The sequence below is a fragment of the Podarcis cretensis genome (genome assembly GCF_951804945.1).
Source record: "Podarcis cretensis genome assembly, chromosome: 9".
Lineage (NCBI taxonomy): Eukaryota > Metazoa > Chordata > Lepidosauria > Squamata > Lacertidae > Podarcis > Podarcis cretensis.
The window spans coordinates 29,665,809-29,692,103 of NC_137178.1; the positions used below are offsets into that span (position 1 = coordinate 29,665,809).

At 40.7% G+C, this 26,295-nt stretch overlaps 1 protein-coding gene and 1 long non-coding RNA gene across 4 annotated transcripts in view; one reads left to right on the forward strand and one right to left on the reverse strand.

Annotated features, from left to right (window-relative positions):
• Positions 1–26,295, reverse strand: part of PRDM5 (PR/SET domain 5) — a 92,494-nt gene that overhangs the window by 1,704 nt on the left and 64,495 nt on the right. For all 3 annotated transcript variants that reach the window (XM_079990518.1, XM_079990517.1, XM_079990516.1), the window contains 2 exons: positions 18,254–18,339; positions 10,528–10,632 (listed from right to left, as the gene is read on the reverse strand). In XM_079990518.1, coding sequence (XP_079846644.1) covers positions 10,528–10,632; positions 18,254–18,339 — 191 coding nt within the window. The remainder of the gene's footprint in view (positions 1–10,527; positions 10,633–18,253; positions 18,340–26,295) is intronic.
• Positions 4,056–14,650, forward strand: LOC307224092. The gene is made up of 2 exons (XR_013842421.1): positions 4,056–4,325; positions 12,320–14,650. It is a non-coding gene; the product is annotated as an uncharacterized lncRNA (long non-coding RNA).

The following is a 26,295-nucleotide window of genomic DNA, read 5'->3' on the forward strand; positions in this document are numbered from 1 at the left end:
CATTATCCACCATTTCTGAACCAGGGATATGCTGCTAACCTTATTAATCTTTTATCTAATCATATCAGAAGGCTTTAGTTGTATCTCTGGATTGCACCACTGTAGAGCTGCCTCCTTTTTTCCCTGGAGAACACAGCAAGGCTGTGTGGCTTTATGAGATCACACAATTTGGATATAAAGAAGGTAACCACTCCTTCACTCTTTTGCTTCTCATCCTCTCTAACGTTAAGCAAGTGACTATCTCTCATCCTCAGCTAGTGAGAAAACTAGTACAGCAATGCATGGAGGAAAAAACATCACTCCACAAGCTAGTAACCAGGGGTGGACCAGTAGCAACCTCAGAATAAGACCAACCCAATTGTCTCTACTGTCTCTACTGAAACAATTAAGAACCTGGCAAGTTGCTAATCTGTGCTCACTAAGAGAAGTATGAAGAACAGGAAGTGGAAGTCACTTCCACTACACTTGACAACATTTGAACTGGCCCTGAAGTTGTCCTTTGAAAAGTATTTGATCTTCAGCATGAGCAGATGGTCATATTTACCTCCATGCTGCTGATTTCTGTATCTCAAACCTCTGATAAAGAAAGAGAACAGGGCTAAGCTGTTATTTTTCTGGACAGTTAGTAGCAATATCTGTACTTCCTGCTCCCTCCCAAAGTAATTTTCTGGTCTAAGGGTTTAATTTAACAATAATATAACTACTTGTGCTTATAAACTGCATGAGAAGTAAAACTCAGGTGAGGCTGATGTTTGAACAGTGTCTCCCTAATAGGGAGTTAAGCAGTGTTCTATCTTCCCAAGGATATCTGGTATTATTCATTGTGCAAGCAAAAACAATACAATGACATACTGAATGAGAAAACATACAACGCATCCTGACTGCTGAGTCTTTCTCTGTAAGACCAATGATTAATGAACTGCTTTCCATAACCCTTTGGAAACAGTACCAGTATACTTCTGTCAAGGTATAAGAATGCTGAATCAGCATTATTTACAGGTATAATTTTAAGGACTGCCATATAAACACTGGAAGAAAAGAGTATTTGCCCTAAAAGGAATTTGTCTCAGAAACTGTTATTCTTTCCTCACTATGTTCAATGACAGGCACTGTCCAATGGTCAGTTCTGCTCCAAACGAGCCTATTTTAGTAGATTACAAGTTTGAATATAGAGGCTTAATGCATTCCTAGTTATCAGAAGACCTAAGGATAAGTGCAATGCAATCAGATGATCATTACCCACATCTAGGAAAAGCAGTTGTGTGCAACCTCTACAGTGCACCATTAAATTAGACAACCACAGACTCAAGTATTCCCTGTGACCAGACTGGAATTTTCAAAATGGCTAGGGCTGTCTCTCATTAATAGGTGTCAAGGGCTGGGGAAGAAGAAGCAATGAGACAAATCCTCTATCTCCTAATGCTTAACACACTACTGCAAAGGGCCGGAGAAGGCAAGACACTATTGCAGCTCCGTACTGTAATTACTCCTTCTGCCGTGCAAATGGCAGTAGCCATATTAGTCTTTTGCAGCAAACAAAACTTAAGACTTTCAGGTAAATTCATACTTTCAGCTATGAATTTGGTACAGCTTGGAACAAACTAGTTTTAATGACGGCAAGGAGATGGAGGATCCAGTGCACTATGAATTGTCTCTATGGAAATGAGGGCGATCACCATAGAACCATGGAATTGGGACCCAATGGTCACCCAGTCCAGTTGCTTGCAATGGGTGTGGAGCTTGTGGCTCTCCAGGTGTTGCTGGACTACAGCTCCCATCATCTGTGATCCTTCGCCTTAACAGCTAATGGCAGTTAGAGGCCAACAATATCTGGAGGGACAGATGTTCCCAACCCTGATTTATAGCATGCAGTAGACTTTATGGTCCCATACCCTTTAGCAAAATCAGTTCCTATTTTTTTATATATATTGGATCCTATTTTTGCCTTTTGGTGGCGTCTTGTGCAAATGTTTGTAGTGTGATATAACGTAATTCTCTTAAGTGTGCATGTGGGATGTTTGTGTGGATGCAGCTTGCCATTAATGTTCAGGCATGTAAATAGATGTGCATGAACGCTAAGGCAGCGTGCAGCCGAACATTTTGCAGACTGCAGCAGCTGCACTGTATTTTGAACTGCTGATAAAGATATAATTAAAACAAAACACAAGTTAAGCAAAAGAACAGGCGCTGTCTTGGCTTCTAAATCAGTGAAGGGCAGGCAATTTCAGAGTAAACAAATACAGGTGGGTGACTAGAGCCTTCAGCAATGTGTGATAATAGGCTCAGGCAGTGATCCTTACTATGGAGTACACAGGAAATGACATGTCCCTATTTTCACCTGGGACATGTTGAAGGGCCTGCAATCTCTGCCTTCCCTGTGTTATTATAACATGGTCAAATGGAATCATGTGGACCACTGGACCACACTGATTAAATACTGACTGTGACTTTTGCACACTTAGATGGCAAGTATAAAATGCCTCTTTTACCAAAATCATGAAACCTCTAACAGATGTAGATGCTACAAATAAACATTTAACCCAGTAAGTACTACCGATGACCACATTTGCATGAATGTATATGTTTATGCAGCATCATAGACACATCGTTCATCTTCCTGGAAATAAATTCTAGGAATATCATCTTCAGCAGATGTGCTGCGTCAAATTCTGCTACCAGTAAGTAGTTCTTAATGAGTCTCAATCATACAAGTGATGACAGTTTAACAATGGCACATTATCTTTGCAAAATGAGAAGAATAAACTGCTTACAGATGCACACTTAATACCTATCCCTCACTGAGCAGTAAATTCTTCTTGATATGCTATAACTGTAACATTTCAAAAGCCTGCAAATAAATAAAGAAGTGTGCACTGCCAAGGTTAAAACAAAACAAAGAAACAGTACAAAGAGTTTGCAAAGTGATAGCTGCAATGCATGGAGAAAATTATAAGATGGGTTGCCTCAAAGAGGAAAGGTGAGTCATGCAAAATACAACTTTTCTGTGACATTCTGAAAAGCTGAAGTTTGAAAGCAGTTTTTTTATTAGCTGAGATGCTGTTCTAGATTCTAGAATCTAGCATCAAAAGCTGAAAGAAAAGGCTTTTGAAACATGCTGAGAAAGAATTTAATGTAGCTAATTTAATGTTAAATGTGTTTAAATGCCTAGTGTGAGAATTTAAATGGGCAGTTTAAGTATATGTATGCTAAATGCTGGACAGAACAAGGAAGCATCTCAGTATGAGAAATGTACACTTAGAGTTGAATTGCACATTCAGAAATATCACATGGCGTAGTCTTTCCTTGCACTGTACCAGTTCAGACAGCAAGCTGAGAATCAGATGTTTGAATGATCATCCTCCCTATGCAAAAACCTTTTGTGAAGGTAAAGGGTTCCAGCCTTCTGCCGGGTGTGTCAGCTTCCCCCAGTTTTGAAATATGTCATACTTAGAAGTGGCTCATTGGCTGGAGCAGAGACGCCATACTACATTCCCGGTAGATAGGCTGCTATTGCTTCTCAGGAAGGAGGGGGCAAGGCAGCAGGGTAAATGCAACAGCAAAATCAAAGTTTAACCTCCTTACTGTCTCTTCTCTCTAAGTAAGCAACCCACCTGCCAGGAAGCTAGTGCAATGGCTCTGCCTAGGGCTGGCCCAAGACATTTTGTCGCCTGAAGCAAACAGTTCCCCATGTCCACCAGGCAAGAAGAGTTAAGTGTAGATCTACATCAGGGGGTGGGATAAAGATCTACATTAGACACAAGGGTGGAGGAAGACCAGCAGGGCCTCCTACTCCCCAAGAGGCCACTGTAGAGGTGGCATTGGGGTTGAGGGATGCCAAGGAGACGGCAGATCCAGTCTCCAATGAGCATGTCACAGCTGGCAATGCATTCCTTGGAGGCTGGATCTGCTGCCCCTATGGATCTTGCTGCCTGAAATTGTTGCTTCACCTTGCTTTGTGGGTGGGCCAGCCCTGTCTCCCTATAGCATGGAAACTGGAAGAAGAAGAAGAAGAAGAAGAAGAAGAAGAAGAAGAAGAAGAAGAAGAAGAAGAAGAGGAGGAGGAGGAGTAGTAGTTTGGACTTGATATCCCACCTTTCACTCCCCTTAAGGAGTCTCAAAATGGCTAACAATCTCCTTTCCTTTCCTCCCCCACAACAAATACTCTGTGAGGTGAGTGAGGCTGAGAGACTTCAAAGAAGTGTGACCAGCTCAAGGTCACTCAGCAGCTGCATGTGGAGGAGCGGAGACGCGAACCCGGTTCACCAGATTACGAGCCCACCACTCTTAACCACTACTCCATGCTGGCTCTACACCATGTTGGAAGGGTAAGAGGAGCAGGATTTTTTTTTTAATGCCCTATGGAGTCTTCTGTCCAAGAAGCATGTTTAAAAATGTGGTGGAAGGAGGATACAGAGGCACCTCAATGGAGAGATGAAACGCACATACACAATGTGGTGATGTCACCGAAAACAGCAACCCTGGGTGAATTTTACTGAAATACCTAACACTGACTAATACCTAGAATTACCTCATAGATTGCTGCTATCGTATCTACATGCCCCATAGGACATTCTTGGCAGCTATGCCAAGATGTGGAAATGTTCCATGTGTGGCAGTAATAGATTATCCTGCCTCTAAGGCATGTTGTATGCTACAGCAGCTGGTGCAAGCAGAAAATTCATCATGGGGAAGCCTTTTTCAGTGGCATCCCTGTGGGCAGTGCAAGGTCTGTTATATTACCAAAGGGGCTGGTGCACATTTTGATTCTTAAAGCACTATAAATGCAGCCTATGCATGTTGAGTCCTTTAAGAATCAAATATTTTCAAGCAAAAAGCTAGTATTTGCTCAGTCCTACACACAACCTTTATTTGAACAAACCTATTTTTTATACCAGTTTTTTTTAAAAAAATCCTGCCAGTATTCAACAAAGTTTTACTCAGAGTAGTCTCATTGAAATTAATGAACATGACTAGGTTAGGTCTGTTAATTTCAATTGGTCTACTCTGAGTAAAAAATTATGAATTACAGTGGTACCTTGTTTACATACGCTTCAGGTTACAGACTCCACTACCCCAGAAATAGTGCCTCGGGTTAAGAACTTTGCTTCAGGATGAGAACAGAAATCGTGCAGTGGCGGTGCAGCGGCAGCAAGAGGCCCCATTAGCTAAAGTGGTGCTTCAGGTTAAGAACAGTTTCAGGTTAAGAACGGACATCCAGAACGAATTAAGTACTCAACCCGAGGTACCACTGTACTGTCCATCAGATGTCACTTGTTACAGACTGTTAAATACAACAGTGGTACTGTTCAGGCTTTTGAAAACTTATTGTAAACCAAACAAAATATGGAACAACTATTGAAATTTCAATGAGATCTTCATCCATGCCCCTGCCGACATTAATTAGGCATTTAATTGGTGATATTTTTTATGATCTGCTTTGCAAATAGTCTAATAAAAACCTGCAATTCAGGTCCATGATCGTAAAGCATATTACAGTTAAACATACAATATTTCTAGCTAACGTTAGGATTACACACACACAGGACACTTTTCTTGCTACTGCTGTTTTGTGCAATCTTATACATGCCTGCACAGAACTAAATCCTGCTAGGTTCAATGGCTTTTATTTGTAGGTAAGTATGCACAGGACAGAGGGACGCAGGTGGCGCTGTGGGTTAAAGCCTCAGCGCCTAGGGCTTGCCGATCGAAAGGTCGGCAGTTCGAATCCCTGCGGCGGGGTGCGCTCCCGCTGCTCGGTCCCAGCGCCTGCCAACCTAGCAGTTCGAAAGCACCTCCGGGTGCAAGTAGATAAATAGGGACCGCTTACCAGCGGGAAGGTAAACGGCGTTTCCGTGTGCGGCTCTGGCTCTGGCTCTGGCTCTGGCCAGAGCAGCGATGTCACGCTGGCCACGTGACCCGGAAGTGTCTCCGGACAGCGCTGGCCCCTGGCCTCTTAAGTGAGATGGGCGCACAACCCCAGAGTCTGTCAAGACTGGCCCGTACGGGCAGGGGTACCTTTACCTTTACCTTTATGCACAGAACAAAAATGTTGCAATGGCTCAAGTCAGCCTTCATGCCAAATCATGATCTTTGCAGACCATAGTTCAGAATCCACACCATGAATTGAGCTTCCAGACCTAGGGTTGTATTCCAAATCAGTCATACTCAGAGCAGACCCACTGAAATTAATGAACATGGCTGCCTAAGGTTCATTAATTTGAATGTGTTTGAGTAAACTTTGGTGTTCCTCTGTTTCAGTTATGATCTATTCATAAATTCAGTACCATCTGCATGGTGCAACAACCTTTTAAGGCACAGCAATGGCCCTAGCAGTGGTTTGTCCATGATGAATTGATGAATGATGAATTGCAAATCAGCTTTGGTTCAAACATAATGCCAATGCCTGGTTTGGCTTTGCAAATCATGGTTTTGCATTATTCTGAAAGCAACCAATATTTTAATCTGGGTAGGCATTATAGAAGCTAGTATGAAAAGGGGAGGGGAACAAAACAAAAAACAAAGCACACACAGTCTCCACACACTGCATTTGGATGAGAATGGAAAAAAGCAGAGTGGGAAAGAATTGCCCCTACATTTAATTCTCATTATAGAAGGAAAGGAATATTTACATTTTAAAAGGATCTTTTTCCTAATGCACAGGAGTCTCGGTGCTTTGTTACTGCAGAATTCTCCTGAGGCACATAAAAGTGTTTTACTGCAATAAGCGAAACTTGAGCTCATTTAAATCTTTGTCACTAAAGGCATTTCTCAGTGCTAATTGCTGAACTAATATTAACAACAGAAACGCCTCATGTTACCTATGGTGTCTGTTTCTCACAGAATTGTGCTAGTTGCTAGAGTTCAGTGAACCTTTCAGATTTTCTTACAAATCAGTGGAAATAGAAAAAAGTTAATAATAATCTCACTGGGCCTCTAAAAGTTAATTCTCTGAATGTGGAATGTTGCCATGTCCAGATAATGGCAACCAAGATGGTGAGGGACCTGGAGACTATGAGGAAAAGTTGAAGGAGGTAGGTGCGCCTTGCATGGAGAAGAGACAATTAAGAGGTCACCTGATAACTATCTTCAGATATTTGGTTGACACTTAGCAGATGGAGCAAATTTGCTCACCCTAGGCTTGAGCTGCTTGTCAGTGAGGTCACCCAATGTCTTGGCCAGACATTGTGTTGGCATGTGATCCAAAATAGTAGGTCCAAGTCAGCATTGGTCAACCTTGGGTCCCCAGATGTTGCTAGTCTACAGCTCACATCATCCCCAACCAACTTAGCCATTGGTCAAGGGTGATGTGAGTTGTAGTCCAACAACATATGGGGACTCAAAGTTGAAGAGTACTGGTCCAAATGACAAGAAATGGGATTTCAACTAAAGTTAGGAAGCACTTCTTGAAATTACAAGCTACTTGACGGTATGAGCTGGATCAGACTGTCTAGGAAACTGGGGGACTCTCCTTTAGTGGCAGAGACTGATGGCCAACTATCAGAAATGCCTTAACAGAAGATTTCATGCATCTACAAAGGGTTGAACCACATGACTTTGAGGCCTTTTCCAACTTGTATGATTCTGTGGATTGAGCAGATATATGCTGTCCCTGGTGAGCATGCAGGTACACAAATACTTCAGTTTGTGAGGTCCATATTGAGGACAGGGTATGTTTTGCTTACCCTGTGGATAGCAAGCTGTGGAAAGATAAATGATTGCAGTATAGAGTAGATGGAGAAGAGACTTCAGCAGTAATGTGTAATAGTAGGTGGGTAAATGATGCACTGGCCATAATCATTACGGTGCAATACTATGCATATTCACTCAGAAGTAAGTCCCATTGTGTTCCAATGAGATTTACTCCCAGCCAGTTGTGCATAGGATTTCAGCCACAATGTGAAAGTGGAGATGTCAGCAATACACAAAAGAATGCCTATGAAATGCTTGAGAGTATGCAGTCCCTGTTCTAATTTCTCCTTGCTCATCTGAGCATGAAATCCTTGTCAAGAAAGCATGTGATCAAATGATCTAGGCAGGATCTTGAATAAAACTGGCATGCAGGCAGGTATCCTTTCTAGCCAAAATTCTAGATGAAACTCGTATTAACACAAATGGAATTTATTACAGAGAAAAAAGGAATGTCTTCTCCTTCTCAGACCGGTACAGGTACTGCTCCTCCCTATGTGTTTAGGCATCTTTTAAAAGTACTATCTTTTGTGACACTAGATCATCACCATTAGATTGAGAACCTAGTAGAATTAAACTCCAGAGAATGGTACTTTAACAATTCCTTATCCCTTTAGACAATTACTCAAAGGAAAAAAAAGGAATGACCAAAAATGTAAAGCCACTATCCTAATTTTTTGATGCTAACATTTCTAATGAAACCAAGCATTTTTACTAGGTATTTTAAGAGCCATGAACTTGGCATTAATTTCCTCTAGCTGACATCACTTCCCTAACCAGAAGGAAACAGGGTCAAACAAAAAAAGATGTGGTCTCAGAAACATTTCCCTAAATAGACATTCTTGATGTGTGCATGGAGTCTACACATGTAATTATGGACACTAACATTAGGAAAAATTGCTATGGGGAAAATGACACAGACATTGCAAGCAGTTTGGAAACTAAAGCTTGCAGTCCTACTTACTTAAAGGACCAAACTGGACATTATGAGAAATGCATGACTGTATTTCAGGTATTCGTGTGTTTTTAAATATAATTAAAGAGCAATGTCAACAAGAGGGAGATCAGACCCCAATGGCAGCTTCTAATGGCAGTGGGAATGCCAGCTTCAGGGGTGGCAATTTTCAATTTTCAACAGAAACTTAGTGTGGGATGAAAGGGTTAGTGTGCCAGGTTGAACTAGGAGGCCTCGAGGTTGGTACCGCTGTGGCGGGAAGGTAAACTGTGTTTCTGTGCGCTCTGGTTTCCATCACAGTGTTCCATTGCACCAGAAGTGGTTTAGTCATGCTGGCCACATGACCCAGAAAGCTGTCTGTGGACAAACGCCGGCTCCCTCGACCTAAAAGCAAGATGAGTGCCACAACCCCATAATCCGCCTTTGATGGGACTTAACCATGCAGGGGTCCTTTACCTTTACCTAGGTTGGTATTTAAATGTTTAAAAAGCCGTATGCATTTATGCATCTCATATATCATCTACTTTGTTCTTTACTCGGGTATAAGTGCTATACAGCACAATGTTGCTTATTTTGCATACATTTGCCTGGGAGTAAGTCCCACAGAACTCAATGGAGTTTATTGCTAATGCATAATCATAGGGTTGTGCTGTTAATATGTCTTGCAGTGCAATAAAATAAATTATAATCCTAGACCAGTTAACCACCAAGTCTAAACTGTCAAAAGAGCAGACACTCTAAACAAAACAGAGGAATTGCTATCGTGCAAAAACAATTCTTAAATGATGTGGATAGCTCAGTCGGTAGAGCATGAGGGCTGTGGGTTGAAGCCCCACAATGGCCAAAAGATTCCTGCTTTGCCTAAATGATCCTTTTAGTCCCTTCCAACTCTATGATTCTATGTACACTATACAATCAGTAAACATACTAGGATGTCCTTAGCAAAGCAAGCAACAAAAAGCAAAGCAAATACAGTGGTACCTCGGGTTATAGACACTTCAGGTTACAGACTCCTCAGGTTACAGACTCTGCTAACCCAGAAATAGTACCTTGGGTTAAGAACTTTGCTTCAGGATGAGAACAGAAATTGTGCGGTGGCAGCAGGAGGCCCCATTAGCTAAAGTGGTACCTCAGGTTAAGAACAGTTTCAGGTTAAGAACAGACCTCCAGAATGAATTAACTTCTTAACCCAAGGTACCACAATAATAATAATAATAATAATAATAATAATAATAATAATAATAATTGTCTGAGTGAAATTTCACTAGCTACTCAATAGATTGCTCGCCTCTTCTTCCCTTTGGCAAATTACTGTACTGTTGAAATGGCGACGAGATTGCACTGGCTCATTTATTCTGAATGTTTGTAAGTGATGCCAATAAAGGTCTGATGATGATGATGATGACTAGCTACTCCATCTTTAATTAATCAAAGATTGAGAAAGACTGACAACCTTGTATGCAAATGTTTCTTGAACATATTTTTACTCAGAAGTAAGTCCCAGTCAGTTAGACTTACTCACAGGTAAGTGTGCAGCAGCAGTCGGTGGGAAGTACAGGCAGAGAAGTGTTGCTCACCTGACTTCCCAACCCTGAGCCTTGCTGCCAATTACCGAGGAAAGAGGCATGAGGAGCACAACATGAGGTGGGTGGGGTGGCAGGTGCATGGAACTGGCTCTGCTGCATCTGAAATACCCTCAGCTCCCACACCTTGCCCCTTCCCCGATCTGAAGCTGGCAGTGGCACTTGGCCTTGGGAAGCCAGGTGAGAAATGCCTCCCAACCTGTGCCACCCCACTGACCGCTGCTGTTGGCGTGGGTATGGTTGCACCCTTTGGGGTTCATCTTTGGATTAAACACAAATAGATCAAAAGGAAACCCAACTCACGTCACACTGGAAAGGCTTCTCCCCTGTGTGGGTTCTCATGTGCTCGTCTAGGCCTCGTTTCTGACTGAAGGCTTTGTTGCACTCGGAGCACTGGTAAGGCTTTTCCTGTAGCACAGTGAGCAAGAGAAGGAATTAAAGTGACTCAGTGCAGAGAGCAGGCTATTAAAAGGACAGCATTCCATACTGGATGGTGAGGGCTTAGTATTAGTTTCACGAGGCAAAGTTCAGTGCAGACACCGGCAAAATGAGTCTTTATAGCTGGTGGGAAAGCTGCCACCTTGTATTGCACCGGAAGCCTAGCCATGCCCTCTCTCAATATATCATTTGTTTATCAAACTACGAAATCTATACAATCCAGTGTAACTGTTCCTACAATTATCGTTCATCATCATGATCAAGACAAAATTACAAATGCAAAATCACACCTAAAAACAATTCCAGTATATTAGCTATTGTAACAACTTCAAAGAAACCTGTTAAGTTCCATGTCTCCATCTTCAACTTTCCTCCTTGCCTAAATTTTAAATTATGTCCACTTCATACCATTTCAATAAAATCCAACAGGTACAGTTTAATGCTACACTAACTATAAATTGAGTTCAATTGAGCTTACTCTAGGATAAGTAGGTATATGATTGCAGCCCTTCTCTCTCACTTCTTCCATTTGGGGGCTATCTACATTTTTGTAACGAAAATTTACTGAATACCCCCTCAAAATAATTCAGCAGCAATAGGAGCTGTCTTCCACCTTAACAATTAGGAATCTTTCTCTGTCTTTCATAACCAGTGTTTTTCAGGGAAGTGGGTGTGTTTGTTTTTCCATAACTTTTAATATGAATAACTAAAAAACACAATGTCTCAGAAAGCTTGATTTACAACCTATTTTCAAAAGAAACATTTTGATTGAAGCCATTTTTAATTCTGTGAACCATAATACCAATGACCACAAGTGCTAGGGTTTTCCAGAATCACACAATTAAAAGTAGTTATCTGTGCATACGATATGGAAAGAAATTGTGGGAAGTCTATACACTGAAAGTTTGAGAGGCTGTGGATGTGTTCTTCAGTTTAACTGATAATGCTGGGCAGAGATTCCTGTCAAGAACGCCTCCCATCCCCACACATCACCTATATAAATAATATTAATATTTCTACAGTACTTCAGTGTTAGTTTTAAACTTGCCAAATGCCTGATGAAATTACCACTCTGAATAAGAACTCCTCAATGTAGTCTCAACATACTCCTGATGATGGAGCTCTTTTGTGTAAGTTTTTACTTTCAGAGAAATGTTTATCCACTTTTGTGGCTTTTTGATATTTATTTTACTTTGGGTAACCAGCATTTTTAAAAAAATACATCAGAATAGGTCTATTTCCTAGCAAACAAGATATTTAGAAAAGAATCTTGTGGGTCCTGTCTTCAGGCTTTTGCGTCAATGGGATTTTTCCCCCCTCCCTGACTACAGATTGAGTAAATACTCCACAGACAGGCCGCTGTAATTTTTACAGAAGTATATGTCTCAGGCATATGAAAAACAGGCATCACCAACATAGCCTTAATTTGTTTTGTATTGTAGTTAATGCAAACCACATTTGGTGTAAGCCCTCTGAAAATCCATTTTATTATCTGCATGTGCTGCTCAGTAAAAAGCTCAAAATAAAGTATAGTAAGCAGTTCCATATCTGAGATGCAAAGAAAGGCAGATAGTATACAGAACAATCACAGCTATGGGATTACTGACCATGCCTCACAAATGTTTTGTTTATCATTTGCCTGCACTGTGATTTGAAGATGCTGTCTCGTCCACTCTGGGTGAGTGGCTCACTCCAACTCTGAAAGTGACTCATAAGAAGAGGACATTTGAAGGAGGAAACCCTTATGAAAGAAAACCTCTGAGAAGAAAACACTCCATTCCAAGAAAACAATTATCTGGGCTGAGGCCATCGGGAGCAAGCATTTTCATTGTCTTGTTTTCTGAGTTTAATGCACTTAAACCTATTTCTGTCAGAGCTGCTGCTTCAGCTGCAGTAGCTGGCAACTTCACTGCTAGCAGGGCAGACAGACAGAGTGGCCACAAAGGAAAAGGGACCTATCACGGTGTAATGAGATTTTTTTCTAGTGCCACTCAACTCATCCGGCAAGCTGAGAGGACCAAAAATCTACCTGGCTTCTGTCCAGATATCTTTCTAATGTAACCTCAGCCCAACCCATGGCTGCAATTTATGAAATAAGGCTGCCCCCTAAGTCTTCCAAAATCTAGTATGAAATAAGCTTGTCATTTCTTTACTCTTTCCTATATAGGGCTGGTTCACACATCTCTCAGGGAATGTAGCATTTTGTGGTTAGATAGGGATGGAGTATAGATCAAGGAAGGAGTGAAGAACGAAAGACTGGTGGCAAGATAATTTTTGCAACCTAAAGTTTTAATATATGACCAAGAGATATGTTTTCAATGTGTTGGTTCACATAAAAGAGACAGGTTATAGAGTTTCCTTTATTACATATGCTTTGATTTATGACTGGCATATTTTATATTTACTAAGCTACTTAGCGACAGCAACAATGATCCATACCCACAACCCATTTTTATATTCCTGTCATCAATAAACGCAAACACATGACATTCTTTTACTTTGGTGAGTGGAAGTAGTTGCTTCTATAATCTGATAGATGCTCCATAAACAGTTGGAATTTACAGTCCTAGCAGCCATTCAGTGCCTGTGAAATCCGTTTTTTATTATCTTCCAGATGACCTTCTGTTTGTTGACAGTTAAGCCATCCCTCCCTTTCTTTTTCTGTGCTTTTAGATCTTTTCATCTTTCTTTTAATGTCTTCAGTGTCCCCATTGTCCTTCCTAATGGCATTAATTCTCTTCCCAAATTGTTGCTATAGTTTTTATCTTTATGTTTTGTATAGATTTACTAGTGTGGCGAACGTGCCAGGCGACATCTTTTTCCACATTGTTAATGTTCTCTTGGTGCCTGAAGTATCAGTTACTTGTAATAGAAACTTGGAGGGTTGTTATTATTTACAGTCCTTGCTTTTGTTTAGTGGAACATTTTCTTTAGAAGAGGAAAGGTTTGCAGAAATAAAAGTTGCTTCTTTGGGCTTACTCCAATATGACTAAAATGTTCGTAGAGGCATGCAGTACCATCCTCTCAAGAGATCATACCAGCACCTCAGAATGCATAAGTTTGTTCGTAAGTATCCCCACATGAAAATCTTCCTGCATGTGGAAAACTAAGGCAAAGTTTTCACAAATGAAGTGGTAAACCTCTATCTGGTCTGTACCAGTTCAGAATGCAGATTGCAGATGGCTGTCATGATTGAATATTATAAGATACCACATAGAAAATCAGATGTCAAGCCAAGGTGTCTAGCATAGCCTTAGCCCTTAAGGAATAAGTCCTCAACTGTGGTAGGCAATGACACTGTCCAGACACAGGAAAATCAGAAGCCACTTTCCAATATGGATACCAACCCCACAGTATAACATTTTGCAACCTAAAATTTCAAAGCCAGCACTTCTTATTAAATGAAGAAACAACTGGCTTCTGATAATGCATCCCCCCAAACAGAAATGCTTTCATATTTCACATTTTCAAAAAATCTAACTAGTCTAATAATATGGTGCTCAAGGTGCTTAATGGGACTGCATGATAGGAAAAAGATCACATATACGTGTGCTCAAAAATGACAAATCCCAGATGAAATTTTGGAATTATGCTAATGCTTTCCAATGTTAAAAATCATGCACTTTCTTCACAGATTCTTGTAAATAATCGCTGACTTTTGCTTTTAGTTTGGGGGATAAAACTCAGTTGGCAGCCAATGTAATACAGCCCATGTATACAGCAGAGCAATAACATCAGCATTCACACATTGCATGGTTGATCTACCCACAAGAGCACAGTTAACAGCAAACTGCCATGGAGTTAGGCATGCAACCAACAAAAAAAGAAACAAGAACCTATGAAATTCTTACAACTCTCTTTGGTCTGGAAACCGACTATGGACTTCATGAAATGGGAAAAGTCCTTCCCTTTAGATTGCAATTTAAAGAAATTATTTGTCTAACAGTTGTGGTAGCAGACTACTGTTCCAAAGCCATAATGTAGCCTTTTTTTAAAAAAAAAGTCAAGAAAAATGGGGGAAAGTTGTTTTATTGCTAGTCATGGTGAATATCCCACTCCATAAACCACATAGCCCTTCAGAAATCCTGGTGATGTCAAGCTGTAGGCAAGGACCTTGAGGACTGCCAACCAGATCCATTGCTTTTCAGTTTTCCATAGAAGCATAACAGTGAACTGTAAAATTTTTTTTTTGGAACTACAATAGATTTGTGAGAAAATAAACCTGAAATCTTAATGAACCCTAGGGTTTATTGGAAATTGGTTCAGACAGGAGGTGCCTAGAGATATTTTGTTCCATTCTTAGCAGAAAACTTTTAAAATGCATTTCCCTCTACTGGAAAATCTGATGATTAGTCATCTTCAGTAGAGAGAAACCTCTAACCTATAAAGCTAGATTCCAAAAACATGTCAAATACAAACCCACAGCAGTAGTAAAAGCCATGGCTGCAATCTAGTATACAGGTAAGCGTTCTTAAATTCTACTGATTTCAAAGGAAGTATAGAATACATAATTATGCTGGATTGTGGCCAATGTCTTTAAGTCAACAAGAGACTGGAAGATTTTCTCTGACCATGCCAAAGGGTAACAGGAATTATGTATCTTTTATGTATTAATAAGCCTGTGATTACAAATGAAGAAAAGTTTATTTTCAGACTAGCTCCCTTTGAAAGTAAAAAAGAGGAGTTCAGGAGCACCACTTTGCTTCTTTTCTTTAAATGCTGAGAATTTTAATCTGGAAAGCATGTCTCTAAGCATTAAAATAAAAGGCAGATTTAAAACTTTTCATTGGAGCAATAAAACGGATGTTCAATTAGTAATAAATCATAAAGGTAAAGGTAAAGGTACCCCTGCCCGTACGGGCCAGTCTTGACAGACTCTGGGGTTGTGCGCCCATCTCACTTAAGAGGCCAGGGGCGAGCGCTGTCCAGAGACACTTCCGGGTCACGTGGCCAGCGTGACATCGCTGCTCTGGCCAGAGCCAGAGCCAGAGCCGCACACGGAAACGCCGTTTACCTTCCCGCTGGTAAGCGGTCCCTATTTATCTACTTGCACCCTGAGGTGCTTTCGAACTGCTAGGTTGGCAGGCGCTGGGACCGAGCAGCGGGAGCGCACCCCGCCGCAGGGATTCGAACCGCCGACCTTTCGATCAGCAAGCCCTAGGCGCTGAGGCTTTAACCCACAGCGCCACCTGCGTCCCTGCGCCACCTGCGTCCCTGCGTATAAATCATAAGCTTGCGTATAAATAACCTGCGTATAACCTGCGTATAAATCATAATCTTGTTTAAATCTCCAGACTTAAAAGGGAGGGAAATGAACACCCCAGTTCTATAGACTTCATGTGCTTTTCCTTAAAGTTTTAAAGGGTATCATTAAACATTAAAGATAACAACCATAACTAAAGAGCAATCAGTCAAAACATCAGATGCTGTCAGATTCTGTAGTTGTCTGAGATGGAAATTATGGCAACATTCTCAGGAAACCTAGAACTTAGATCACTGGCAGAGCGCATGCATTGTATCTAGAAGGCTCCAAGCTCAGACCCCCAAATCTAAGTTTAAAAGACCTTGGCTATGAAGGCTTAGTGCTCTGCCTGAGCTAGATAGACCAATAGTCTGAGCTGGGGCCAAACTAGACATGACGCTAGGTGTGTCATTAGAAAGACACTCCGTTTTTAAAAGAATTAAAAGCAGGTGGGAATTTTCATCAGGATCATAATACATGGGGGGGTGAGGTGTGTTCTGCTATGATGCTGATGAATCCCCCACAATGCTGCTTATTAGCCGTGGAGATGGGTGAGAGAGAGACTGGTCAGATTTATACTGTCAGGTGCTGGTGGTAGTTGCTCGTGAGTAACCAGGCAGGACTCCGACCTGTCTTTTGCAGGTTTTATTGATGCAAACTATATACAGTGCAGAAACACAAAGTTCATGTCCGTCTTAGTCGCTTGCAGATTCTGGGAGTGGCCCCTTCCGGTCCCCCCCCCCCAACATAAGAACTTAGACACCCCAAATCGCCGCCTCCCCTCCTTACGTTTCACCCATCTGCGTAAGCTGGGAGACGGAAATGGCATGACTGCCTCCTGGCCAGCCGGGCTAGGTGAGGCGCTTGAGCTCTCAGTAGCATCTTTGAGCCCTCCCCTTGCTTGGCTCCCCCTTCCCACTCTGCTCCACTGGAGGTGTGGCTTTCCCCACCGTTTGAGGAGGCGCTGCTTCTGCGCCCTCCTCTGTCCCCATGGCAGCCCCCTGACATATACCATACGTTTAAAGAACTCTTGGACTACTTCAACAGTCACGGCAATAAAAAGTATACCATAGTAATCAAGTAAACTTGGGGGGGGATGTATTTGCTAAGGATGCTCAGAGTTGTTAGGAGATCCCTCACAGAGCTACAATTCCCATCCACCTTAATAGTTCCCAGGATACTTCATGGGAAGCCATTACTTTTAAAGGGGTGTGAGTGTGTTTTACATGTTTGGTGTGAATACGACCACCAACTAAAACTGGTGTGGTATGCTAATATAGTGAACATTTCAAAATAATTTACAATTCTTTAGTGTGTCCATGTATGAAAAGTGTGCATATATCTCTTGGGCTTTAAAAAGGAAAAAAAAGATGCTCAGAATCCCGTTCTTCATAGGTCTCATGGTGCAACAAACTATGGCTTATTGGGACTGCACAAATATGGTAGCCCCAGAGAGGAGCTTGCCCTCATTTTGGTCTTCTCCAGTCATTTAAGTACAATCTATCACAGCAGCTAAAGCAAGGTTTGGCTCAGCAAAGCAAGGATCAACTATATCTTGTGATAAAACATGTCAAACTGTCATCTATTCACTCAGAAACTCAAAGAGCAGGCTCCAGGTTGGGTTCTTGCTTGGTGTGAAGTGAAGGTGGTTAATTTGCGTCACTGAAAACTCTTTGCAAGCTCCTATTATTTTGCAATGAAAGATCCATAAACTCGCAAGAAGTTACATAAAATCTCAGTGGATTATAAACAAGAAAGACTTTCAGATTTTAGAAAGAGAGTGTGTAAATAACATGAGTGGACTAAACTTGGAGGGTTCAAACAGACTTTTTGTCTCTGCTTTCTATATTTGCAAATCACATTTAGCATGGCTGCAAGGATTTCCAATAGTGTTGTTTGTCACAGGCAATGATGTACATGACATTTCATCTTCTTATCTGACCATCAGTCATGATGTCTCAAACTTCTTTAAAGCATCATGCCACACATGGCTTGAGTTAAATGACTGTGGAAATGCTCTTTTTTCTGTTTTAGAAACAAGGGTATTTGGATTAAATACGAAGGTTTGTTATGCAACAAAAAGTTTGCCACACCACCCTTTACCGCGAAATACGTAATCATACAATGCAGATAGAAAAACGACTTTGCAATTCCACAGAATCTGATAAGGATTCTGACATTCAAGTTGAAAAGTTTTATGAATATGTATCTTGCTGCAATGTTTCCTTTTGAAATTTGCCTTTTTATTGGGGAAAAGATTTCCTACTACGCAATATATTTTTATTTCCATGGTCCACTTTAGGCTGTCAAACAAACAGCTATAACATGAGGTAACAGAGCCATACTTACCCTTGTGTGGGTGCGAATGTGCATTTTCAACCCATCATTCTTGCTGAAAGCTTTGTCACAGTAAGGACACTGGTATGGCCGCTCACCTGAAAATAAGGTAAACATCAGATTTTTAAAAGAATTATTACTATTACTTATATCACCCTTTTCTGCCTGAGTTCAAAACAGCACAGACAGGATTTTCAGATGATATTCCTCAAGGCAGGGTTTACCAATGTTCTCCTATCCAGGCAATGACCAGATCCAGACATGCTTTGCATCAGAAATGGTGCTGCACTGTGTGCCTTCAAACCATGACCAGGGTCTAAAAAAAATGTGGCCTAGGAAAAAGAACGTACTGTCTTAGAAGATCAAAGAAGCACAGCATGTATGTCTGTCAAAGGCATATTTCTGTGGTCAAATGTTAATGTTCACTTCATACAAATGAGGGCCTCGTTCCCAGTAGGCTACTGATTGCATGGGAAAGATCCACACAATTGGCACAGTCCACATGGTTATAATGGACACACACACACACACACACAGCCCTGCAATGAGCAACTGTGCCACACTGAAACTATTCCCATGACACTGTCTCTGTGTGTGAAGGAGGCCAGAAGGCTGGGGCATCGATGCTTTAAAGTGACTGCGCACTTAAGAACAAAAGAACACTAAGTTCTGCATCAAGCAGGGCAACATCAAAGTACAGCTGTTTGATGTTGTCTTAACAAGATATGAATATGACAATGCACCCCCCCCCAGCCCCATATTGCTGGTGACAACAGTGCTGACTGCGGGGTGGGACTTCTATAACGGTCACTTTATGGCCATTTTTATGGATAGTCATTAATTGTATTCAAAAGTACAGTATGTTTTCCTGACCTCACAGCTGTTCATCATTAGAGCCATCTGGGTGTCACCATCCAATTTAATTACCTCAACCCATTCTATTCATGTATCTTATTTAACTAAAAGCAGATCAGCTGGATTGCTCCTGCTGTGACTCCTGCTGCATAACTTCTAGTTAGATGCCTTCAGTGGGTCGTAGCCTACTGTATTCCCCCTCCTTGCAAAAATCAGGGCTATCGTGCAAAACAAACAACAAAATGCAAAACATACAATATACCATTTCACTTTCATGCATGGCTGATAATATTACAGAACTTTCATCCCACGTTTTCAAAAGCAAAAGGAAGTTGTATAATGCTTTGATACGACTGTTCTTTAAAAAGTTCATTAAAAGGAGTTACCCTGATTACACCACAACTGATCCCCTAGATTTTCAGCGCCACACATTTAACTGATTTTGGCAGCCACTGGGTTTCAGAAATAAAACTGTCTTGGCTGCCCTGCTGTATAATCCATGTTTGGCATATGACAGAGCAATGTTGAATCCTCTCTATTCACTGGAACGTTTGGATGGATGTCAGTCCCTCTGATCATGGTATTCTTGTCTAGAATGACCATGCCTCATTAGTTCCCGTCATACTTTGGCAGCGTTACTAAACTGTTAGTCTGATTTCCAGAATCTTTGAACCAGGCCTCAGCCATCTTATGATGTGAAGCCACATCACGAACACTTTACACCCACACCATACATTTGAAGCAGTGTGATACCACTTTATGGGTCTTAGTAGATTAGCTATGTATGCTTTAACACTGTTAGGAATAAAGTCACCCGAAGACCCAAGGGTGGGGGAACAGTAGTGTACTTGTAAAATGTGATTGCCTCTCTCTTTTTCCACTATCCCATCACCCTGCCTTAGCTCATTAACTCTGAATAAAAGGATTTGAGCAAATATTTTTTAACAAAGCCCGAAAGCTGTCCCAAGCACTCCGATTTACCCATTTCACATCTGTTTGAAACGTGACACTATCTCTTGTGACCCTTGATGTCACTAATCCATGCTGTCATCCTTTGGACACTGCAGGAGCTGTTGGGACTCAAACATTTAATTAATCCAGTTGACATTTTAATGTTCTGAGGCTTTTTGCATTTCAAGGGGAAAGTTTGGAAAGATTCATAAGCAAATGACTGCTGACAGGCCAGGGCTGAGATTCCCCCCCACCCCCTTCATTTTTTGTTTACAGAGAAGAGATGTGCTTTAATGGGGTGGCTTTAGGGCTGATAGGAACACAGTTCTCAATGTCCTTTGTAACCTCAGCATTTGTAGCTCTTGAAGAATATGGCTTGGATCTCAACTCACATGAGGAGGAACCATCTCAGCCAACAACCCACTGCACTGCAGTCCCCTTACACAACATCCTCCCAACCCCCAAATTCTGAGGGCCTGCAGGGGAAAGATGAAGGTGGGAATTCCCCATTCAATGAATGTGAAAGTTAGGATTCAAGCAACTCAGTAGATGCTGGTAGAAGGCGACACTGGCATCTGATAACAAAACATTATTCCTGCTTTGACCTGCCTTGGATCATCCATCATATAGATGTGTCCTCATTCTTTTGATGCTTAGCTCAGGATCCCATACAACAGACAATTTCAGCTCTTACAGCTAAATCATATCCCTCGGGATTAATTAGTGGATTAATGAAATGCTGCTATGACTAATGGAAGTGGTGTTTGTGTGTAGGTATCAACTGCAAGTCTTTGTGGGGGCTTTTCTGGACACTGCTACATGTTGCTCAGCTTGGTAACAATCTTAATTCCTGCCACAGCTGCGCTGAAATGAAATTCATCCTCCCAAGCAGCAATTAGCATTAGGGTCCCATTTAACTTCTTCTTCTTTTTACTACACTAGGGAGCAAATTTTACAGAGACCAGAAGCTGGGGAGAGGAGACTTAAACCTCCACTTTGCATGAGCTATGATATTTATAACCACCCCCGGCCCCCTGGTGACCAGTATTTAAGTTTAAGAAACAGACAGACAATGTGATTGCTCAGTCATGCAAATTATGAAGTACACAGAGATGCTTCAAAATAAGAATCTGTTGTGGTAGCACAGGATACAACAACCGCAGCCATAGGAACGCACAATGCTGACAATAAGAGCTGGAGATTTTTAAAAAATGTTGGTTCCAGTTATTTTCAGTTTTCATAAGCAAAAGTTAACATTATTTCACAGTTGTTGAATATTTCTGCAGCTTACTTTGTTATGGTTTGACAAAGGAGCTTTACAAAGAGCTGAAAATATTCCCTCATATTTCAATCCCTATGTGTAAGTAAGTACCATTAATTTCAGTGCTTTCAAAGCACTTTGAAATTACATTCTTGGGCCCATTTAAAATATTACTTTCAAGGTGCATAAACAAGTCATTTAATTTTTAGAAAACTAGATTTTTAAAATTCCAGTTGTAACAATTGTCTGTTGTTGGGGTTTTTAAACTAGGTTTTTAATTAAATCTCAGTACTAACAAATTAAAAATTACACTTATACTGGTTTATAAAAATGAATCTTGAGTACCCATCAGATTATCTTAAAATCTGTTTAACTATTTTTATTTTTATTTTTTAAAAAATACATCATGGGAATAAATATCTAACAGGGCAATCCTATCAGACCCACATCACACTGACCAATGGCCAGGACTGATTCAAGCTGTAATTCAACAACACCAGGAGGGCACCATGCTGGCTAATCCAGACATACAGGATCAATCACTGATGTGTTTGTATTTTTCACAAACCAAAATATGTTGTGAAATAAGTCATAAACCAAAATCAACAAAAGTAGGTTTTGCAATGCCTATGAGCTGACTCTAGTTAGCTATGGCTTTTCCACTTCTGTATATTTCTCAAAGCATTATGCGTGAACGAGCCCTTAGTGATCCTGCATGTGCCTGTTTACATATTGGGAGCAGGAATGAATTATGCAACTCCTGAACAGAGTGCGAAAATTCAAACCTTGTGGTATAGCCCAAAATGGAGATTTAGTCTGTAACTCAGTTTTATGCCGTTACATAAGAATAGGTTGTTTTCAACATGAAGCTGTTTTGCATGCAATGGTAAAGTTAGCCATGGCTTAGCATTATGACCACAAACTGCAGCAAGCTTTGGACTCATGTGTTCCCTGCCCATCTTCCAGCGCAGCCACAAGGTGTTCAGAAACATCCAATTCCACTTTAGATCAACCACAGTTTAGCATTATGTCCAGCCTCCCAATGGGGCCTAAGCTTAACTATCTTAAAACTATTGCTTGAAGTTGGCTTGTTTCAACAAACGATAAGAAAGGTTCAGCACAGTTTGCCGGGTTCAGATGGCACTCTAAAATGGAAACAAAGGCTTCTAGATCTTCATGGCTGTGCCAGAGAAAGAGAGGGGAGAAGGAAGCACATGAACTCTTGTAAAATTGGTGGTGAGTCTGATATAGCGCATTGTGTTAAAACAGATTTTCTTTATAGAACTCAAACAGATTGGGTTTCAGCAGTCTTTTTTTTTATTTCATCACTCCCATACTACATCCTGGCTGATAAAAAGAGAAATCCAGAATATTCATCCTGAATTCTGACCGTTTTATTTAAGTATATCCTAAATCAGATAACAGGAGAAAGAGAAGCATCAGCAATCCAGCACCACAATACCAAACCGGGACCACAGTCTATCTGCAAAATCAAGGTAATTCTCTTGGGCAGGAGGTCATGGGAGGTGAAGGAGACGGGGCCATCTGGATCACACATTCAGCACCCCCTGCCAGGTGATCAATAGAGCAGTCCAGAAAGGAAGCTGTAAGAGAGCTTTTCTAATCAGAGATAGTGTGAGGTGACGACAGCAGGCAATAACAAGTATGAATGGACAAAAGGTTAAGGTAACGGAGAACAGCATAAGTTTGTTAGATACTTAGAGAATGCTGTACAAAAGTATTCGTTTACACTTTTAGCTAATTTAGAAAAGTCTACTGCAGCAATAGAGCTCTTGATGCAATCACTGAAAATTTTACTTTGTCTAATTGCATAGGATAGGTGTTTATTTTATTTTATTCTTGTCAGGAGAGAGAGAAAAAAACACTACACAAAGCTTTTCATTGAAGACAATAGCCGAGTTCTCACTGGCAAGTAAACCAATAGAAATCTGTACCAGTAAACATACCAGCACTACACATGCACGACTCACTGGCCTGTGCTTTCAAGAAATTTATAATACAGTACAACCCAGCTATCCAAACAGACCAAGAAACATCAAAAATAGGGGTGATGTTTTTCTAAGCACACATAGGATATGAGAGATGCACTTTGTTGACAGATAGCCAAGTGACTGAAATAAGTGAGGTTAGGAAAAGGGCTTTTTGCTTATTTCATTATGTAAACCTTTTGTTTATAAAATGTTCATTGAGGAAACGAAACCAGAACATTCAAATAATGCTCAAATTTTGCAAACCAAATAGATATAAATAATCCAAATCAGCTCCAGCTCAATATTGAGCTTGAAATATATTCTGACTGGGTTTGGGGAGAGCTTTCATGAAATTGCGAAGTACTGGCAGTTAGATGTCTTAAAAAGAAACATCAGATGGTAGTATAACACTGAAATCTTGAGTTATGGCAACAAACAAACGTAATGAATTCAACTGTGATACAATCCTGGTTCCATCTATGTATGGTTACTGTAATAGAAACAGCATTACATACTTAGGATGTCTTCAGGAAATAAATAAACTTGACAAAGCCACTTAAATATATTTATTTGGAAATAAGTCACACTTGCTTTAGTAATATCTTCCCCCTTAGGACTCCAATTTATATTTTGAGGTACAATAAAAAAACAATTTACGTTACATTTGATCCAATTGATTTCAATGGAATTAAGCATGTTTTCTTTGTTGGATTTGAGGGCCCTTGGGTTTTTAATGGGATGGAATCAGTATTTCTGACCACCCCCTCTTAAAAAAAAACACTCGATGGAAGGAAGGAAGATTAAAATCTCTGACCCCTGTGAACCCAGTGCTGGTTCTTTTCCCAGCTCCTCACAATATTCAACCTATTGGGTGCTGTAATTCATTTGATCTAAAGAAGTCACTAGCAATCTAGCCAAGCATCCTTTGAAAGAATGTGACTCTAGTAGCAAACCAACAGGAGGCTGACAGCTGCCTGAGACTTTACAGGTACTTTTGAAGATTTAACTGTCGCGGGGAGATAAAATAGACAATGATGTACAACCCCAAAGTGCTAGGAATGCAGAACTCTTTAACTTTGTGGCTTATTAGAATGAAAGTATTTTTATAGACAACAGATTCTTTCTTTTAAAAGGAAAGAAAAATCACACAAGTGATTTGTTATAAAGAGAGGCTGCAGTAAGATCAAGGAAATTTACTATGTGGCAGAGTCCAAGATGAAGGATACTTTAGGGACTTTAGGGAACCCAGAAAAAAAGAAGAAGAAATGAGAATATTTATTATTGCTCTCATTATTTATTAGATTTCTTGCCTGCCCATCACAGTGAAGTTCTAGGGCAGGTTACAATTTTAAAATACCATATTAAAATCAGTTTAGAACAAATTACAGTCAAATACCACAGTAAAGAAGTGCGCCTTAAGCATGCTACGAAAACTGAATGATGGCGGGGCCAGACAAACCTATGTGGAGAGGCAAATCCACAGCTTAGGCGCTGCCAGAGACAACAACTTCTCCTGGACCACCAGTCCCCAAACTTCTGAAGGTGATGGAAATATCAAAAGGGCCGACTCTGCTGGAACTCCAGCTACTAATCTGATTGCTGCATTTCAGAATAGTTTCTGAATCTTGTTCAAGGGCAGTTTCCATGTAGAGTGCATTGCAGTAATCTAGTCTGTGAGTTACTAGAGTTGCTAAGACATATCTGCTCAAAAGAGGCCAAACCAGCCAGTGAAGGAATTAGGCACTGAGACCATCTGAGTCCCCAATGGCAATGTTGCATCTCTTCTCCTGGGGTCGGTGTCAGAAATATAAAACATGCTTTTATTTCAGTAGGATAATTTTACTCCTTTAAAATTTTGGTAAAGTCAATAAGGATTCACGATGGGAAGGAAATTTACCACAGTATTGCCTATTCTCGACAGGTGTTAGCTTTCCAAAAGTCTTGGGGACTGGCCTTTCCGTCCCTTATTATACCATTCAGGATAATCAGGAAACTGCTGCAGACTACAGTCACATGTATTGTGAGTGATAAGGCAAGAAATAACATACCAATGCTATGTGAACTTCACTGGCTGACTATTTACTACTGGGCTCCATTGAACACATTAACTCTAAGGGCCCAAATATTTGATGGAGAACCTCTCCCCTTATCTGCCCTGCAGTCCACAGGGGAAGCCCATCTCATGGTTCCTTCTGCAACCATTTCTTATAAGATAGGGCCTTCTTGGTGGTGACCCCCTTGTCTGTGGAACTTGTTCACTATGGAGATTAGGATGCCACACTCACATATCCATGTCAGCTTATGATACATCTGCTGACACAAGTCTTTGGGCAAGGTTAGTGAATTAGCATGGCTATTTGCAGTGCTGCTATTTAATTGCTTTGTCCACTGCTGCCCCCCGTATGCTGATTGTATCAGTGGAATTTAAACATAGTTGTTAATTTGATATTTTCCTATGTTTGATGTTTTCCTTTGTTTTTATTGGGTAAAGCACTCTGGGATTTTTGGGTGAAGACTGGTATTTAAATTGAATTTAGAAATAATAATCATAATCATCAGTGCAAGATACCAGTATATACTGCAAGGAGGTTAATTAGCCAAGATGCAAAGGTAGCTAACTGAGTTTTAAAGAGTCCAATCTCAAGTTTGTTCATCAGAAAAACAGGGGATTTCAGACTTCTTCGGTCATAACCCCTTGCAGACTATCTTGGGTCATTCACAATTCACTTTGTTTCTCTATGAGAAACAATCTCTACCTAACCAGGATAACAACTCTGTTATTGTTTACACAATTACTTATCAGCAAGGTGAGTCAAGGGTTCTTTTTTGGGGTGTTGCTTTCTTCACTTTGAACTCAATTAACTTGCCTCTGGGATAGACCCTGAATTGTGCAAACAACTCTGAGATTAAAGTGTGTTGGGGAGCCACTGCTTATAAGAACCCCCTCTTGTAAACAAGACCTATGTTAGAAATAACAAAATATTAAATTTTGCTTT